The following is a 19,279-nucleotide window of genomic DNA, read 5'->3' as shown; positions in this document are numbered from 1 at the left end:
CCAGATCATCCACTAGGTGGACAGTTCTATGATGGAACCTGGTTATTCCAAGAAGGTCTTAGGTCAAGAAGCCCTAAGAGGTGAACCAGGAAGGCACCTGAGGTGTCCGGTCCCCTTTACCTAGTTACACTGGGCACCTCACTGACCCTGTACCTGTAGGAAGCGTCATCACAGAAAGCACAGGGGAAACTCTTGCCCCTGTGGGCAAAGCGAGATGGAAACCAAAGGTGGAAAACTGGGCCGAGCGCTTAGTGAATCAACTACTTTGTCTTTCTTAGTGGGAAAGAAACCGATCTTTTCAAGAGTTACTAAGGAAGAAGCCAGTGTTTGAATTTGCATTAATCAAGAAAAACCCAAGAAGTAAAAATAAAACCACCCCAAATGTGTAGCTGAGAAGAGCAGGGAGGGTGGGTAAGAATGTGGACACCTTTGCCAACTTTCCAGAGGCAGACTTTTGTGCACGTGTCCAAATTAAACACAAGCATCCTCTGCCATGGCAAATCTGGCCTCTTGGGCTTTATACCAGAGATATTGCAATCCAGCTTAGTATTGGCATAGAGTGATATCATGAGCAGCAGTATTTATATTGATAAAAGGGCTCATCAGTGGATACTAGTTAAATAAATTATCGTGCCCAGTGGGCAATGCCAGGTGGCCAAAGAAAGGGTGGTGCACCTATGTGTGTGTGAGACAGAACATTCAGCGAGAGATAGTAAGAAGCTGTAAATTCAAGGGCCAATCGTTGTGCATGGCATGACCCTGTTAGGTAAATATCAATGTCTCTTTGAAAAGTCCCTCATATGAACTTGGTGGCAACATCTCCTGTAGTGCAGAAAGCCACATCCCGGGCATGAAGTTTCCCTGCCTCAGCATATAAAGGAGGAATGGTAGTCTTCCTAGAGTCAGTTGCTTTTTGGCTAAAATTAATGGTTAAGGAGTTGGGTGCTCGTCTGGGCACACTAGGTTTGCATATCATGGGGACATCTGTGTGGGATCCCAGGTTCCCATGAACACAGGGTGCAGGTCCAACTGAGACCCACCTGCAGGTTCCATGTCTGCTTTACATATTCCCTGATGAGGTTCTCCTTCAGGTCCTCGAAGGGCCCCGTCTTGGGCTGCACTCCGGGGGGTCGGTTGAAGGGTTTTGTGAGAAGGCAGACGAGGCCATCGGATTCCTGGGAGTGGTACTGGCAGAGGTCCGCCGGGCTGCTGTGGGTCCTGCCACCCGAGATGGCGTAGGTGCCATTGATCTCCCTCTCGATGGTGTAGTGGTGTGCCTTCCTGCCGTGAGCCACCGACAGGGCAAAGCCACCCAGGTAATTGCGACTCTGACGCAGCAGGTAGAGCCCATCTGTCATGCCCCCCTGGACCAGGTAGTCTTCGGCCTCCTCCCGAGTGATGTTGCCAAAAAAGAAGGGCAGGTGGTTGGCGCTCTCTGCTGGGCTGTTGGCCATGCCTGCGCCGTCTCCTCAGGAAGGGACAGGGCCCAGGCAGGGAGACACCTGGGGACAAGACAGAGATGAGAAGACTGCAGTGAGCAACTCAAGCTGCGAGAAATGTGGGCTGAATCCCCCTGAACCCTTGCCAGCTGGAGACAGATCCTCAGAATGGAGGTGCTTCCCTCTCTGGACTTCCCATCCCGCACTGTCGTTTCTGCTCACACGACTTAGGGTTTCCCACCCCGCCCTCTGCAGAATGAACCCCAATCACAGCCTTTGGCCAAAGTCACCAAATTCACTTTTTTTTTTTTTTTTTTTGGTGGGGGACAAAAAATTTTAAGAAGAAACCTACTAAAAAAGAGAAGTACACAGAAGTGTTATTGCAAAACAGGCTCAGGCACTCCCCGTGTGGGTGGACGGCAGCACCCAGGGGCAGAGACCAATGCAAGCTTAAAGCCAGGGTTGCTTTGGAGATGGCGACGAGTTTTTATTTTTGCAGGGCGCGTTGCCAGTGAAGATGCTGCTGAACTCCTTTCCTCTTTTTTTTTTTTAGTTCTCGGCGGACATAACATCTCTGTTGGTATGTGGTGCTGAGGATCGAACCCGGGCCGCACGCATGCCAGGCGAGCGCGCTACCGCTTGAGCCACATCCCAGCCCTCCTTTCCTCTCTATCTGAACTACAGAGACGACTCCAGGTAGCCCCTGGGGGAGCTGAAATCCAGAGAGCAGCCGTGGGGGCCTCATCTGTGACCATGGAACACTGTCCCCTTCTGTCACCACAGGTCCCCCAACCCGTGGTCTGGGGTGGAGACCAGACAGCAGCTGCCTGAGGCACCCAAGCCACATCCTCCTGCAGTTTGCCTGAGCGTGGGAACAGTATGCCCCGACCCCACTCCACTCCACTCCATTGCCTCCCTTTGTCACATGGCTTCCCAGGCGACCAGGGCTCCTCCAATGCTTGGGTGATAGATAGTACAGACTCACAGCTACAGGGACATCCGAGCAGGAAGGTACTGCCCCCTGGTGCCAGCGCACACTGCAGAGGGGAAATGGAGCTGCAGACAAAGGTGATGGATTGATTGATTGATTGATACCAGGGATTGAATCCAAGGGTGCTCAACCACTGAGCCGCATCCCCAACACTTCACTGGATTTTAGAGACAGGGTCTCTGAGTTGCTTAGGGACTTGCTAAATTTCTGAGGTTGGCTTTGAATCTGCAACCCTCCTGGCTCAGCCTCCTGAGCCACCTTGATTCCAGGCATTCGCTACTGTACCTGGTGCAGATGCAGTTTTAACACGGAGCTTTGTAAATGAGATGTCCGGGAGGCGTGTATTTTAAACTAAAGAGACTGGTCATGGAAGGAGATTATCCAGATGGCCTCACTATTCATCTGGGGAGAAAGCACTGGCCCCTTCATGTTCTCCAGACTCCACACACACACATACCACACACACATCACACGCACATATACGACATACACACTGCATCACATACACAGGTACCCTACAAATACACCAAACCCACACACAACCCACAAACACGCATGTCATGCACATCACCCATACACCACCCCCATATCATACACACTCCATAAACATGCCACATATCACATATTCACCACACAACATACACACATCATATACATGTCACAGACTTCACACACATAACAGACAACACACCACACCTACAACACAATGCACCACTCACATACACACATCAACCATCATTCACACAACATACATATCACAATCACACATCATGTATACATGTGTCTTACATACACACATCATACAACACAAACACCATACACACCACTCATCACCAAACATGCTCCACGCAGCACAATTACACACATACCACACACATCACATCCCACATATCGCATACATACACATCACATATACATATACCACACATGCTACACACATAACACACTCTATACACACCATACACACATCATACAAACCCTACATCACATGTACATGCCTGCACCACATGCCACATCATATCCACTGACTACATCACACATACACACACACCCCACATGATACACAGCAAGGCCGCCACGTGACTATACGAAACCACCCCTTGGGATGTGAACTGTCCTCGAATTGGCTGCGCAGCACAGGAACACCACCTGATGCAGGTCGCTGAATTTTCTCTGGACAGTATCCTCACTCAGTGGCCCTGCAGAGACGGGGTGTGGTCCACAGTGATAAGATGCACAGTCATTGTTTTGCTTGCTCTTCATAGTATTTGACTGTTAACGTCTGATTTTTCTTTGTCCGACAAGTTTCTAAGAATTTAAAGCACAGTCTGACTTGTTCTCAGGTTGAGCATGCTCTTAAGGAGGGGACGTCTCTGGTGACACCGAGTGTCTTCTGGGAGGTGCATCCATTCTGACTCGTCCCCTCCCTGGTTGTCTGGCCCTGGTGTCTGCCCAGGCTCGGCCCCGCCCCTCAGTCCTCTCTTGTCACACTCCACACTTTTCTGGCCAGGGGTGCTGGGCCTGTAGGGCCTGGACTCTCCCTCCTACCTCCTTTCACCCTGCAGGCTGTCCTGCTGTGCTGCCGTTCCCGCCACCTTGGGGAGGCCACAGCGTCCATCTGCTGCCTGCCCACACGTGGATCCCCTGGCAGTGCCCAGCAAGGGACACAGGGGACCTTGTGCAGTCTTGTGTTCTCCCAGGAGTGACTCCCAAGGGCGGTGTGCCTGGTCCTCACCCTGCACCACGACAGGCTTCACCTGCAGCTGCTGACCTTCACCTCTGACCCCACGCACCCTGACCGCACACCTCCTCCCACGGCCCCCTCCTGTGCGCACAGACTGTGCGCCTCCAGGCTGCCCGTGCCCCTGCCATGAGGCTTACTCGGGGCATCCCCTCCTCGGCTCTCTGGACCTCACCAGGGCTGCCACGGACACCCCCCTTTCCTGGGCCCACTTCACGCCCCCTGGGGCCTCCCCACACCCCTGACCACTCTCACCCATCCTCACAGAAGGACCTCTTATGCCCCTTGCTGTGTGACTGTCCCTGACTGCTCATACCCCCTCCAGGTCCCCATGTCCCTCCTCAGGTAGCTTCAATCCACTAAGAGCTCCAACTAAACAACTTTTTAAAGGAACAGTATTTTAAATGAAATGCCAACAACCATCTTTTGACCCATGTAAATCAGAACCTCATTTTCTTTGAAAGTTCACTGGTTAATTAGTAATAGCTCCATCTCTGCAGGTGATGTGGCCTGAATCTCAGGTTCAAGTGCATCGACAGGAGACAGAGCAGGTTGTCACAAGGTCCTGGGGTCCTCTAGAGGCCCTCTGAGGTCCAAGTCCTTTATAGCTCATTTTGGTTTGTTTATTTCATTTCTAATAATACACGTGGCACGGTGTGATGTTTTGACACATGTATAAAATGTGCACTGATCAGATCCGGGTAATCGGCGTATCCACGTCAGTTATCACATGTTTGTGGTGGAAACTTTCAAAACCCCCTTATTTTAAAATCTACAACATGCTGTTGACAGTCACTGTGTTTATAAGCTTTTTGTTGCTGTGACAAAAATACCTGAGAAAATAAACCTGGAGGAGGAAAGGTTTACTTCGGCTTCTTGTTTGGAGGTGTCAGTCCCTGCTCACCTGACCCTGTCACTATGGGCCCACAAAGAGGCGGCTCACCGTGGTGGATGTGCGTGTGGAGAAAAGGTTGCCGCTCCATGCTGGCCAGCAAGGAGAGAGAGAGAGAGGGGACGAGAGAGACCCCCACTTCCTCCAACCAAGTTCCGCTTCCTGAAGTTTCCATCACCTCCCAACAGTGGCACCAGTCGAGATGGAAGTCTAACACCTGAGCCTTTGAGGGACATTCCGGATGGAAACGGCAGCAGTCCTCCTTCTGTGCAGTAGAACCTTCTGTCTAACTGTAACCCTGTCCCTGGGGACCCCTGCCCCTGCCCCCACCCTCCCAGACTCTGGGAACCTCCACCCGATGCTGCATCTCCACCTCCTTCCTGAGCAGAAGGCCACCGCTGGTTTCCCTGGGGAGAAAAAGAGCCCGCTGTGCTCAGTACTGCCCCATCCTGGCCTAGAGGCCCTCTTCCTTCTGACCTTCTGGTACTGGGGGTGACCAGGTGCTGATCTGAAGGAAGAGTGACCTTGTCCTGTGCCGTGGGGTGCTTGGCCAGGAGAGCTGTTCACTATTAAACTTCAGACACCAACAGAATCGGCGATGGAGCAGCAATGGTGGCACTCCTGCCTGCTCAGGGCTGGCCCCCACTCGGTCCTGGTCTCCACCCTCCGCTTTCCCGAGCTTCAAGTTGGTCACTCCCTTCCAGCCACCAGCCACCCCGACCTCACAGCCAGACTGCTGTTCTCAGCTCTGTTTTCCATGCTCACTCTCAGCCACTGTGGCAGATCCCAGGAGCTCCACCTTCTCACCAAGCCTGGGTCCTGAGACAGGGGGAGCCAGCCACACACCTGCCATGAGCCTTCTTCCTGCGTGCCCGTGAACTCTACCATGGTCCGCGTCACTGCTGCTTACACACTCTGCTCACCGCCTGCCCGACCCCTTCTCCTCTGTCTGCAGGGAAAGTCCAGAGTTCAAGCTCACTTCCCCTGGGGATCATTTTCTCAGTGCTCCTTAGAGCACACTCGGTATTTTTTGTTAATTCAACTTTGCCAGTTATTTTGCTCCATGTGTATGACCAGTTTTTTTTTTTTTTTTTTTTTTTTTTAACAGCAGAAAATTGAGAAACAAAAAAGACCTTTCGTTACAACTGGACGGGGGGTGACATCACATGATCCCCAGAAAGGCCCTCCAATACCTGTGCCCCTCAGCCTACCAGACCGTACGCCTCAGCACACACCTGTGCAGGTCGCTCTTCAGCAGAAATGGTTTTCAGGTGCCAGGTGAGCCCCTTAAAAACAGAATTCCGTGCTCTACTGGGGCCTTTTCATGATGCAGGTTAAATGCGCCCTTAGGAATAGAAAAATGATTTTTGACGTGGAATAACTGTCCATGCTTCCCTGGGTCTCATCTCTCCCTCCTCTACTTAATTTTTCCCTATAGCAAATCTCCGTCAGGTGACAGCCCTTTAACACATCCTCATTGATGGTCACATTTGAGTCTATCTTCTTCCCCCCCTACAGAGGGCCAGCTCTGGGAGGTCAGAATAGGGAAGCCTCTGTCCACTGCCAGGTCTCCATGGTCCTAACGCTCCTAGCACATGGTGGGTGGTCAGGAAATACTGGTGGATTAATGGATACCCGTCTCTCTCCACTGGGCTCCTGACCTGCATGGTGGCTTACCTGTCATGGCTTGGATATCTAAGAGGTAATTCGACCTTTCGAGACCAAGAAGGGGCTTTCGATTCCTCATGCCTAGAACCTCACCAAATAGATCACTCCCTCAGGCTCCTCACTTAGGAAATGACACCAACTACACCTGGTTGGTCAGGGTGAGACCTGGAGACTGGCAGGCGTCTTCCCTTTCCCCCATTCTGCACATCTCAGGTCAGAAAAGAACCTGCTCCTGCCAGAAGCATCGGGCAATGCTGGGGCAGGCTCCCCTCCCAGAGAGGCAGCAGCTCACATGGGCACCGAGGTCCACCCATCAGCCCAGAAGCCGCGGATCTAAGAGGCGAGACGAGCTGGTCTCCTGGGCTCTCTCAGCAGTCTTCCTTGAGCATACATCCCCGGGACTTCTGCCTCCCACCATCTCCCCGGGCTGCCCGAGAAGCAGCAGCCGCCATCTTTCAGATGAAGGCATCGGCTCTGGTCCTGGCTTTGGGCCTGTGCTCCTGGTGGTCTGTTCCTACTCACAGGCAAGGTGACCTCTCTCCTCTCACGCCACATTCCAAACTCTCTTCTCCTCCAAGGTTCTCCTGGCCTTGGCCCTGAGACCTCCAGGCTCAGCTTGCTCCCCTGTCCAGCCACATAGCCTCGTTGCCTGTCTCCATGGGTCAGGTCTGTCCGTGTCCAGCCATGGACCTGTATCCTGGCTGCCTTTCTCCTGCTCTGACCTGAGGGCTCAGTTCCACATCATGCTCTTAAGGAGGGTGGTCCAGATGGTCCCCAATGGCTCCAGATTCAGGAGACTGCTCCCCACTCATATTTAACTTAACCACAGAACCTACTACTTCACAATATCCCTGTAAGCCTTCTCTTATCCTAAAATGTACACATCAAAGATCTGAAAACTTTAACTGACTTTCTCATGCTTCAGGGTCTGCAAGCTCTCCACAAAATAACTCTTCCATAGAAACATGTTGCTCCTTCCTCTTTAGAATTCTACAATGAGTGCATGTTGCTTTTCTAATAACAGTCTAAATGTCCAGTCGCTGCGCATCCAGAGACCCTTGGCGATAAGTAGGTCCAAACTTATGGATGTATCTGTCCTGCAGCCACTTGGTTGGGACTTGGTTCTTGTGTGAGTTCATAGCTTCTTAGGGGGAAGGAACTGGCTCTTCCTGATGAGGATCTGCCAGATGCTTCTGGCAGGAAAGGCTTCCTCATCTGATTCCCTGACTCTTCTCCAGCCCCAATCTTCTTCCATGTGACCCCAGGACACAAAGCACACACGCAGTTCTTTCCCCGTGTCTGCACACCCACTGTGGCTACTCCAAACCAACACATTCTCCTTCACCTGATATTTCACAAACTCCCATGTCCCGGTCGGCACCCTGACTTTGCCCACACGATATCCTATTGCTAAAACCTTTCTTAAAAGTGCTGCTGAGCTGGGTGCAATGGTGCACACCTGTCATCCCAGCCACTCAAGAGGCTGAGGCAGGAGGATCTCAAGTTTGAGGCCCACCCCAGCAATTTAGCAAGACCCTGTCTGAAAATAAAATAAAAAGGGACTGCGGGGGTCCTGGGGTTGTGGCTCGGTGGTAAAGTGCTGGCCTAGCACGCGTGAGGCGCTAGGTTCAATCCCCAGCACCACCTAAAAAAACAAAAAAACTAAATAAGCAAAGTTATTGTGTCCATCTATAACTAAAAATATTTTTAAAAAGAGGGATGGGGAATATAGTTGAGTGGTAAAGTACCTCTAGGTTCAATCCCAGTACCAAAAAAAAGTGCCACTGACTTTGACATTAACTGCCATCATCTCCCGGGTCTGTGCCTGGTGGTCTATCGGCACAGGCGTGGATGGCCCCAGCGGCCCAGCAGTCACACTGGGCTTCTGGAGGTTGAAGTTTCCCTTTCACACGTGGTCACAACACGTCCCCCACCCTCTATTTACATAGTAAGGCGGCTGCATTCACCCCGCCACTCCCTCTGTTGGTTCTGTCTATTTTCATCTGGCATCCCTCGTTGCAATTAGCGCAGAGTCACTCAACCCAGTTGCTCTCGACACTGGGGCTGGGCCACTCTCGGCTCTGAGTGTGTCAGGGGCTGTGTTATTTACTGGAGTTTACAAGTTATTTAGGAATGTCCCTGGCCTCTACCCACCAGATGCCAATAGAATCCCATTCCCCAGTCATGACAAAAAAAATCATCTCCAGACATTGCCCAACCTTCTTTGGGGACAGAGATACCCACACCTGGAAATCACTGCGTTAGCTGTTGTGGCCTGACCACAGACCTCAAGTGTGCCTTCTAGGTTTTATCTCTTTCACCAACAAATTAGATGGAGAAGCGACCCTGATCTACTTTGTTAGCATCATCACTCACGAGCAGAGGCTGGGGAGGGTTGGAAAGACGTGGAGTCCCATGGGAGTGGTGCCTGCTGGCCCAGATGAAGGCAAGGTCATGGGCACAGAGCAGAGGCTGGGACATGGAAAGGCTGGTGTCCCATCCCGGCTCCACGTGACCTGGGCACCTTAGTGTCACAGATCTTCACCTGTGAAAGGGGAAGGCAATCTACCAAAGCCACCACAATAAATGGCAGCAATGAGCTGGTGGGCCTGCAAGTTGGTACAATCATGATGATTCCTCAAAAAATTAAGAATGGAACCATCATTTGACCCAGCTATCCCACCCCACTTTTAACTCCTTTGGTATATATATATATATATATATACACACACACACACACACACACACACACACACACCAAAGAAGTTAAAGTCAGCACACTATAGTGAAGCAGCCACATCAATGTGTATAGCAGCACAATTCACAATAGCTAAGTTATGGAACCAACCTGGGTGCCCTTTCAACAGATGAATGGGTAAGGAAAATGTGTTATATATACGTAGTGGAATATTACTCAGCCATAAATAAGAATGACTTTATGACATTCACTGGTGAATGGATGGATCTGGAGTGAAATCAGCCAACCCCCCCCAAAAAAAACACACAAAAGTCAAAGGTTCTCTCTGATATGTGGATGCTAACACACAATAAAGAAAGGGGAGAATAGAAGTTCAGTGGATTAGACAAAGGGGAATGAAGGGAAGGGAGGGAACAGGAATAGGAAACACAGTGGAATGAACTGGACATAACATTCCTTTGTTCATATATGGATTCAACACAGTGAAGTTCTGCATCATGTACATCCACAAGAATAGGATCCTAATTAGAATAGGATATACCCCTTGTTTGTATAAATATGTCCAAATAGACTCTACTATCGTGTCTAACTTCAAGAACAAATAAATAAATAAATAAATAAATGTCAGCAGTGAATGGAGAACACGGAGGTTGGCAGGACCATTGGTAGCTCATGAGTGGAAGTGGGGAATAGAGAAGTAATGGTTAGGTCATGGTGAGATGCAGAAGAGAAAGGAATAGAAAACCAGACACTTGGAAGGAGGGTGTGTGTGTGTGTGTGTGTGTGTGTGTGTGTGCGCATGTGCGTGCGCTTGTCCAAGAGAGAGAGACGAGACACACCCACATGACCATGGTGGACAGCTCATAAGAGGCCTGGGATCAACCAGAGACAGTGATTCCCTCCCACAAAGACTCCCTTGTGCCAGTCGGGTGCCATCAGGCTTCATCCCACACATGACACACTGTGAGGGGTTAGATCTAGAAAGGACTCCTGTGTGCTTTCCCAGGGTTGGCTCTGTCTGCCCTGGCCCTGAGCAGCCCCACCAGCAGCCCACCCTGAACCTGTCTGTGGAAGTGAGTTCTTGTGAATGGCGAGGAGTCCCTCTGTGTCTAATAAGCACCTGCATGTCTCCCACGTGTTTTATTTCCACCCCCCTGTATTGTTTTGCAACCGACCGACACCACTGGATCGTCTCACTGGACATTAGGAGTCCATTTCTCCGGTTCCAGAAATAAGTTGACCTTTGTACTTAAAAACCTATTTAGATTGAGACATATCACTTGGGCAGCTCTATCTTGTCAGGGAGCCACTTTACAGATGGAGAGCCACAGCCTCACACCTGCTGTCGTGAGCATGATGTTTCTCATGGACTCTGAGCTGCTGTTTTTAAGGGCACTATAAATAGATTAGGCACAGATCCAAAAGGCAGGTGCAAAGTCATCCAGAATGCATGACTCCAGTGGAAGGGATTCCGTCTCCTGCAGAGGAGTCGCCAGCATGAATGCCAACACAGGGAATAGGAGCACAGCTCCTCAGGCCCACCAGACACCTGCCCAACCCACTCCCTGGCCCACTTCACGTCATAACTTTTCATTTATCTTCTTGTCTGTGTTCTCCAATGTCACCAGAATTGACATTCCATTAGAGTAAATATGCTTACCATTTTGTTTCCTGCTCCCCAGAATAGAGGCTACCTTCACCGTGGGTCTCTACCCTGCAAAGTTTGTGGGAGAGTTCAAGTGTCTCTTTGGGAGGCAGCTTCCAAGATGGCACCCAGTGAGCCTCACCTGGTGTCCACACCCTCACACATCCATTGGCCGACCTCGGAATGATGTGTGGAATGTCTGAGGCTGATCCATAAAAAGCCTTTGTAGTTTCCCCTCCGTCTAGCATGATCAAATAGGGCTATTCCAGTGGATTGCTCACCCTTGGGGAAGAGAGATGCCATGTTGTAAGGATGCTCAAGCTCTCTGGGGAGACCCATGTGGAAAGAAACTGAGGCGTCAGCCAACAGTCAGCATGGGCTTGCCAGCCATGGGAACCACCTTGGAGGAGGGTCCTCCAGCCCCCCTCAAACCTTTCAATGAGATTGCAGCCCAGGTCACCGCAGCCCTATGGAGACCCTGAGTCAGCCCAGCTGTCTCAAACACCTGATCACAAGTATGATGGAGGAAACAGAGGTTGAGTAGGCCTTACCCCAAATGATTGGGAATGGAATTGTTTCAGATTTTGGATTTTTAAGAAATTGTAATATTTTTATGTATCTAACTCAGAAGAATTTTGGGGGATGAGACCTAAGGATAAACACAAAAATTCATTTGTGCTTTATATACACCTTATACATATAACCTGAAGGTAGTTTAATAGAATAACTTTCATAATTTTATGCATAATACAGAATTTCACAGTATGGAATTTCCCATTTGTGGTGTCATATCGGTACTCAAATTTTCAGATTTTGGAGCATTTTGAATTTTGGATTTTTGAATGAGGTGCTCTCAACCTTTAAATGATGGCTATAGTTTCAATCAACTAAGTTCAGGGCAATTTGCTAGGTAGCAACAGACACCTAATACAGTAAGTGCCATGGGGTTGGGGGACAGAAGCAACCGTTGCTTGATTGATATATAAAGGAGTTATCGATAAACGAGACCTAAAGCCAGGGGGACTGAGGATAAAAACTCCTGGCAGAGCCAGGATAAGCCTTTCTGGTATTGAAGAGGTGAGGAAAGGCAGTCGGAGGTCAGGAAGAGGAGAGCTAAGCTGCATGAGCCCAGTGTGGAAACGGCCAGCTTCATGCTATCTTCCTTCATCTCCAGGTCTCAGACCAGAGGACAGGACTGGCTCCCCAACCCTGCAAGGGCCACAATCTTGAGCCCAGCGCTTACAGATAATGGCAACCAGGAAGAAAGACGATTCTCAAAGTTCAGACTAACTCACTGTCACTAACATCATAACTTACAAAGCCTCAGAGTATCATTTCTTTCTCTATTTTCTCCTCTCCCCATTTCTTCAGGATTGATAATCTGGGTTCTATTCTCTTTTCATTTCATGCACGAGACAAAATACAGCGGTTTCTTGTTATGCATGGTAGTGATGTTCTACAGCATGTACAACACATTTGCAAATTCTGAACACTGCTCCTTAGGAAAATGCAAAGTTAAATTCTCGGGATCCTCCGGCTACATATTTATTTTCTTTTGGTACCGGGGACTGAACCTAGGGGCGCTTATTACTGAGCTCTATCCCCAGCCTTTTAATATTTATTTAGAGACAGGGTCTCTCTGAGTTGCTCACTAAGTTGCTGAAGCTGGCTTGGAACTCGCGATCCTTCTGCTTCGGCCTCCTGAGCTGCTGGCATTACTGTGCCACAGCGCCCGGCTGGCTGGTTACCTTTTTATCAGTTGATCAATATGTGACCTTTCATCAACTATGTGTTTCTATTTGTAAAAAATGACTTCATATATATTGTTGATATGTTAATAGGGGACTCACGGCCACCAATACTGCAACTCATGTATAAAGCTGACCTTTTCATTCCGTAAAGCACATCTCAGGCCCGACGCAGCACTTTAGCTCTATGCTTGGGACCATTTTCCACGGTGAAGTCACCCACAGAAAGCACAAAATTGCCCCCTCCAAAGACCAGGCAAAGGGACACCTGTTCACACCAGAATGGCGGAGACAAGAAGGCAGAGTGTCCCTTTATACAACCAGAGGCAGAATGTCTCTTATCCAACCTGAGCATGTGTGTCAGGAGATTTTTTACCACCTTGCACATTTACACAAACAGTAGTAAAAGTACTGTTTTGATTTGGGGGTTTCAAGTACATATTAATGAACAGATCAATTTGTACATCTGAAAGTCACAAGGAGTGAGCATTGACTCTAAGTAATTTCTGCACCCCCTCACTTTCCCTGAATCTCATTCACAAAAACATACCATTGTGCTTCAGCGTTTTGGGAAAACCACTCACCTATGACGATGTTCTTAAACACATTATTCTTGTTCTCTGAATCTGTCTAATTTCCAGCATTTTCTAGCTTGACCGGGAAACGGCAGAGGAAACCTTTGTAGCCTTTTCTGAATGCCCTGTGTGTCCTCGTCATCTCAGGGCCTCAGACCTGTGGTTGGGGCTTCTGCTTTTCTTGAGACCACTGGAGCATGGCTCCTGCAGGTGCTAGCTTCCCCAGCCCCAGCCCCGTAACTTCTTGTAGCAAACATTTCCAACAGCACTCAGCCATGGAAAGCGGCTCATTTTCCCATCTCTAGGCCACAAGAGTACCTCGTATCATATAGACGGTGGCAGAAGTAAAAGGTTCTCTGGGCAAACAGCAGCGAAGATGATTATCTGATAAATCCATACCAGCGTGTATTAAGAGATGTGTGCCATCCTGTCATGTAACAATTTTACCTCCAAGAATTTAAGGAAACAATCTGACGTGGACAGAGATCTATTTATACAAGCGCTCAACCCTCTTGCACTGAATATGAGAAATACCCTCGCTGTTAAAAAATAAGGAATTAGTAAAAGCTAGTCATGGCACAGGCCTCTAAGAGGATACTATCAAACCATTCAAAGCCATGTTTTCAAAGATCCTTCGTGTCATAAGCAAATGCTTTGCTACACTGCTAAACCACAAACATCATGAATAATATGCAAAATAAAAAAATCCATACCATTTAGGGAAACAAAATCAGGAAGATGCAAATCTAGGTTTATCATACTCGAAACCACACAGCCACTCAAATGCAAAGTAGCCCTGTTCAGATGCGTCTGGGAATTTTCTTCATGGTTTGAAGCTGAGAAAATTGTCAAGATTTGGGTAAAAGGAAAAACTTCCTCTGTGGGTTACATTGATTTTCATAAGAAAGAGGAATGAGCTCAAGCTAAGAGACAGAATCAGTCTTGCAGGGCTGGTTAGGGATTGGCTGGTTAGCTATAGAGAAACGACCAAGCCAAGAGAGATGCTACAGGAATCATCCCCCACAGCACCTGCTTCCACAGACCACCACCCTCGACTAGTCTGCCCTGGGTGGGTGTTCACAGCCTTCTGTAGCAGGGTCTCACCATGCAGATGCAAACATGTCGTTACAAACCAGGGGTTGCAACATGGAAGGAATGGAAATCAGAACACACTCAACCTGCATTAGCCCCTTGCCCACCTGGTGGATATTTCATTGTGGATAAGTGGGATTGCCCTCTGGGAGACCACCATGCAGAGCCTGTCCCCAGCCTCCCTGTAGCCTGCCTGATACTTGCTCTCCCAAGAGGCAATCATGCTTCTCGTTCATTCTGCAGAGTGCACCCCTGTTTCTGCACCCGCAGGCAAGCACAGGGGACTCTTTAGAACACAGAGACCTCCCATTTCAAGAAACAAAAAGTAAGCTTGGCGTGGCCAGCCTGGCTTTCACTGTCGTTTGGAAATACAGGAGTTGCTGCCCTAGAAGAAAACGCCATCCAAAGCTTCAAAACCAAATTCGTTTGCTGCACCTTCAGGACTTGGAAGCCCTGGAAATGCCAGGGCTGACGTGCCTCAGCAAACCTACAGACCTCCTCAGACTCCACTGTGGAGGCTCCATCAGCTAGATGATGTGCCTCCGTGTCCACACCGGTGGGTGTGAGCTTTCAGCATAGCTGGCTACAAATAAGCCACCAGCCCAATAAGGACCCTTACCCTGGGCAGAGAAGCGGGCAGGGGAGGACAAGGAAAGGCATCCACGGCAGGCTCATGCCTGAAGCAGGGGACCCAGGCAGACACCTCACCTGGGTGCCGGCTCTGAAGTTTCCACGCAGAGCCCACTTCACACAGGTGGGCTCCGGGGATGGGGAGGGGCACACAGGCGATGAGTCATTAAAAAGAGCTGGGCTTTGTGAATAATTTGGTGGAGACTAGGTCAAGGCCAAGGTCATACCTTAGCAAAGTCTGTCTCACGCTCTGTGGAACACAGGAGGACAGGGCCAGGCTTCTGCCAGTGGCCTGGGGCGTGTGTGGATCCTAAGCAAGAACAGCTCCCCGATGAACTCAACCACCTACTGTGTCCCGGGAGCCACCTCATTGCCACTGTCCTCTGGGAGAGATACCAACCCTTGGCAAAGCAGTGAGTTAAAGACTTCCTGCGGAACATGCCTGCTAGATCTTGCCGGTCCTGTCTTGCCCGGGCAAAGCACCCAGGGAAGATAAATACGGCAGTCAAGGTACAGAGCTCTCCTTGATCCTGCTCCAAGCCCCAACACCCTTGCGGGCGAGCGGCGGTCGGCAGAGACACAGTCGGTAGACACGACATTTGTCGGATCCGCAGGGGCTGGGCAGACGTCTCCAGCTTCCAGGCCCCATTTTTACTTTTGCACTCCCTCCATGTCATTAGCACCAGCCGTCCGGGGACCCTGTGGCTGCCACAAGAACCAAATTCCCTGATTTAAACAAAAGGGACACCCTGGACGTGTACTAAGAAATCTCCAGGGTTTTCCTGAGCACATATAAACTCATTTTTTTCCCCAACGACTAAAAATGATCATGGGAGGTTCGTGATTGTAAAATATTCCAGAAGCCTCTGAGAGTGGCTTAGATGGTATAACCGTCCCTGTCATAAACCCGGCAGGTACATGTATCCAATGCTGAACGGAAGGGGCAAAGGTCACACACGGGGACTGAAGCGTGGTTTAACCCCCTGGAGGGACGTGTCCCATGGGGAGAACACACAGGCACAGATGTGACCTACCATCGCCCCTCCTGGGCACAGCCACAGGAGCCCTGAGACCCCCGGGGGTCTCCTCCTGATGGGATTCCTGCCAGTCGGACCTACCTTCCTTCCCTGCGTTGACACAGGAAGCCGGAGGGTCCCAGGCTGGAGACCAGACTGCATGGAACTCGGGGAGGCCGGAGTGCAGAAGAGAGGCCTTTAAAACCCCGAATGCTGAGACGCAGAGGGAGCTAAAGACAGGCCTGGGCAGGCCGGAGGGCTTCCTGCTGCCAGGAGGAGTGTGTGTGACAGGCCAGCACCTTGCCTCAGTGTCCGCCTGAAAAACACACCAGAAAGCAGAAGTGTGAGGGCCCCGGGTTGCAGGCCTCTTTGAATTTCACCTTCAGAACCACGTGCAGCCGGGAGGCCTGGACCCTACCCAAACAGAGGCCAGCCCAAGAGCGGGTCCAGGGACAAGTGTGGGCCTCTCCCGACAGGCAGGAACCACGCTTTCCAGGGGGATTCCTGACAGAATGAGCTCTGTCTTAGGGTGCATCCACGTTTTCTTCTCTATCTTTTCTTTTTCTTTTTTGTGTAACCTGAGCTCAAGGTTGAATAATCTGGTTGATGATTTTAAAGACAGGGTCTCACTGAGTTGCTTAGCATCTCACTTTTGCTGAGACTGGCTTTGAACTTATGATCCTCCTGCCTCAGGCTCCCAAACCTCAGGGATGACAGGTGTGTGCCTCTGTGCTTGTCTTGTCTTGTGAATTTTGATGCTCTGTTGTTTCATGCATACACATGTAGGCTTGTAATGTCTTCTTGGATGTTTGATCCCTTTATCATTATCATTGATCTCATAGTCAATACGGGTCTGGAAGCCCGGACTCCTATTGACTATGAGAATTCTTTTTTTTATACTGAGGATTGAACCCAGAGGCGCTTACCTACTGAGCCACATCTGCAGCCCTCTTTAAATATTTTATTTTGAGACAGGGTTTTGCCAAGTTGGTGAGGTCCTTGCTAAGTTGGTGAGGCTGGCTTTGAACTCACAATGATCCTCCTGCCTCAGCGTCCCAAGCTGGTGGGATTACAGGTTTTGCACCACTGTACTGCACCTGGCAGAATCTTAGTCTTTAAAGACAGGACGAGGAATTCACTTAGTAACTCCCAGGTAGAGAGCAGGACTCTGATTTTTCCTGGAGAATAACCTTTATTGACCTTTACTGCAGAGAAGACAGCTCTGGTGCCTTTCACAATTATAAATGGCCTCCTACCTGGCCAGAGCTGTTAGGGGCTCTTCCTCAGAGCTGCATCATCAGAACCAAGCGAGGTTTGTATCAACCATGCCTTTTTATTGTCTGTATTTTATGATGTTTTGATATCAGGGCCCTTGTGAATGCTGGAGACACTGTTCCTCCCAGGGCTGGCCAATAAAGATCATATGAGATCATAAAATCCTTCCCATGTGCAAACCAACCAACCCAAAGTCCACCCTTCAATTACCTTTATCACGTTCTCACAAACCAAGCAGTTATGCCCCTGCCTTAATTACTCTAAGGCTAGGTACTTAGGCAACTGGGGGCAGCCCCTTACCGGCAAGCCTGCAGAGATTATTAATGAACCAAGCCCACGCCTGCTTGCCCTGCCTGGCCCAGACTTTCCTGCAGAAACCCTAGAAAAGGCTCTCGATGCTGCCCCTGCCTTCCCTGCCCTTCCCCTGTCTCCTGAGCTGCTCTGGTGCTACCCTGCGTGGTCCTTCGTGGTGTGCTGGGTCTCTACCCCTAGGAACCTGGGTCGGCATCCTCCTTCATGACAGCCATTTCTGCACCTGCATGTCTGGCCACACCTAACCAGGGGCCTCCTACAGTGAAATCCTGGAGGAAAGATCCAAGAAGGGGGCATTCTGATACTGCTGCCCACAGGAGTTTTTCTCTCTCTCAAACTACTCCAGTAGCCCCTAGCAAGTCACCCCACATCAGCTCTCGAGAATCACTATCAGTGTTGGACTAAAACAGCTTTCGCAGATGATATAGAGATCATAAAATACTTCCCATACGCGAACCAACCAATCCAAATTGGTCGGTCTTGGCATTTCTGAATGTGCCCATCTCTCCAAATGCCCCGTGTCCGTCTACCCAGATACCCGATTGGATAAGAAAAGTCACTGATTCTCCGTTTGTCCAGCTACTCCTTGTTATAAGGATGGAAGGGACAAATTCCAAGCTCTTTACGTGTCAGAGCTGAGGAAGGGGACTTGTGTCTCTCTTGGTTAACCCTTTACCTGATGTCTCTCTCTCATGGCTATCCTATGGCCCATAAGCACTGTCCAGAAGAATGAACACATGAATGGGTGAGGGACTAAAATGTGACTATTCTATCGTAGATGGCTAAAGGGTTAATGACCTATAAATGAGAAATGGAGAAATGATTACCGGATCTATAGACATTTTCTGGGTGAATGTGTGAATGATATGTGATTGTAGTTTTATCCAGACAGGACTCCAGCTACCCACCTTATATCCACGGAGGCCGGAGGAGCTGCAGGTCCTAGCCCCATCCACCCCACCTGACTCTGAATCTCTGGCAGAGGCCCCATGAGCCCCAGGACTCAGGGCCTACTCCTGAATGACAGCTACCTCAAAATATCAGGTCCTTATTTTGTCATGCAGATATGGAAGGCAGAAGGAAAATCATGTTTTACACATTCCCACCAAATGAAATACAGTTAGCAAGTCTTTTTCTGATTTATTTAAATATCACCCAGTTATATTTTTCTACCAGGATTATTAATAGACCACTAATTTGTCCAGAATGATGGAGACTGCGAACCTTATTATCTAGATTCCTTTCTTATGCACAATCTGGAAGAAAATTTCAGGTCTAAATCGAGGCCATGAAAATGACTTCAAAATTCAGGGCTTTGTGCTCTGAAAGCAAAGCTTGCTGGCTTTTCTCTTTCACCTTGATAACAAGGTCGAGCTGCATTTGGGGTCCTTGGTCTGGGATGGGTCCATCTGGACAGCAGTGGGAAGCCTGAGTACATGTGGAGTAAGAGAGTGGTTACAAGTCCAGCCCAGGACGACAGGTTCCAGAACTTTCTCTGCTACTTTTAGCCCTAAAGCTGAGCCTCTGTTTCATCATCTGCAAAATGAGGACAGATCC

General features: G+C 49.6%; 1 protein-coding gene across 1 annotated transcript in view; it reads right to left on the bottom strand.

The window, feature by feature from the left end:
- Syk (spleen associated tyrosine kinase) overlaps positions 1–16,290 on the bottom strand; it is a 58,909-nt gene extending 42,619 nt beyond the window's left edge. The window contains exons 1-2 of the mRNA XM_077792322.1: positions 16,238–16,290; positions 1,041–1,502 (exon numbers count right to left, since the gene is read on the bottom strand). Coding sequence (XP_077648448.1) covers positions 1,041–1,454 — 414 coding nt within the window. The 5' untranslated portion in view covers positions 1,455–1,502; positions 16,238–16,290. The remainder of the gene's footprint in view (positions 1–1,040; positions 1,503–16,237) is intronic.
- Between the last annotated feature and the right edge of the window lie 2,989 nt (positions 16,291–19,279).

The sequence above is a fragment of the Urocitellus parryii genome, chromosome 13 (genome assembly GCF_045843805.1).
Source record: "Urocitellus parryii isolate mUroPar1 chromosome 13, mUroPar1.hap1, whole genome shotgun sequence".
Lineage (NCBI taxonomy): Eukaryota > Metazoa > Chordata > Mammalia > Rodentia > Sciuridae > Urocitellus > Urocitellus parryii.
This window is presented reverse-complemented; position numbering and strand designations above follow the sequence as displayed.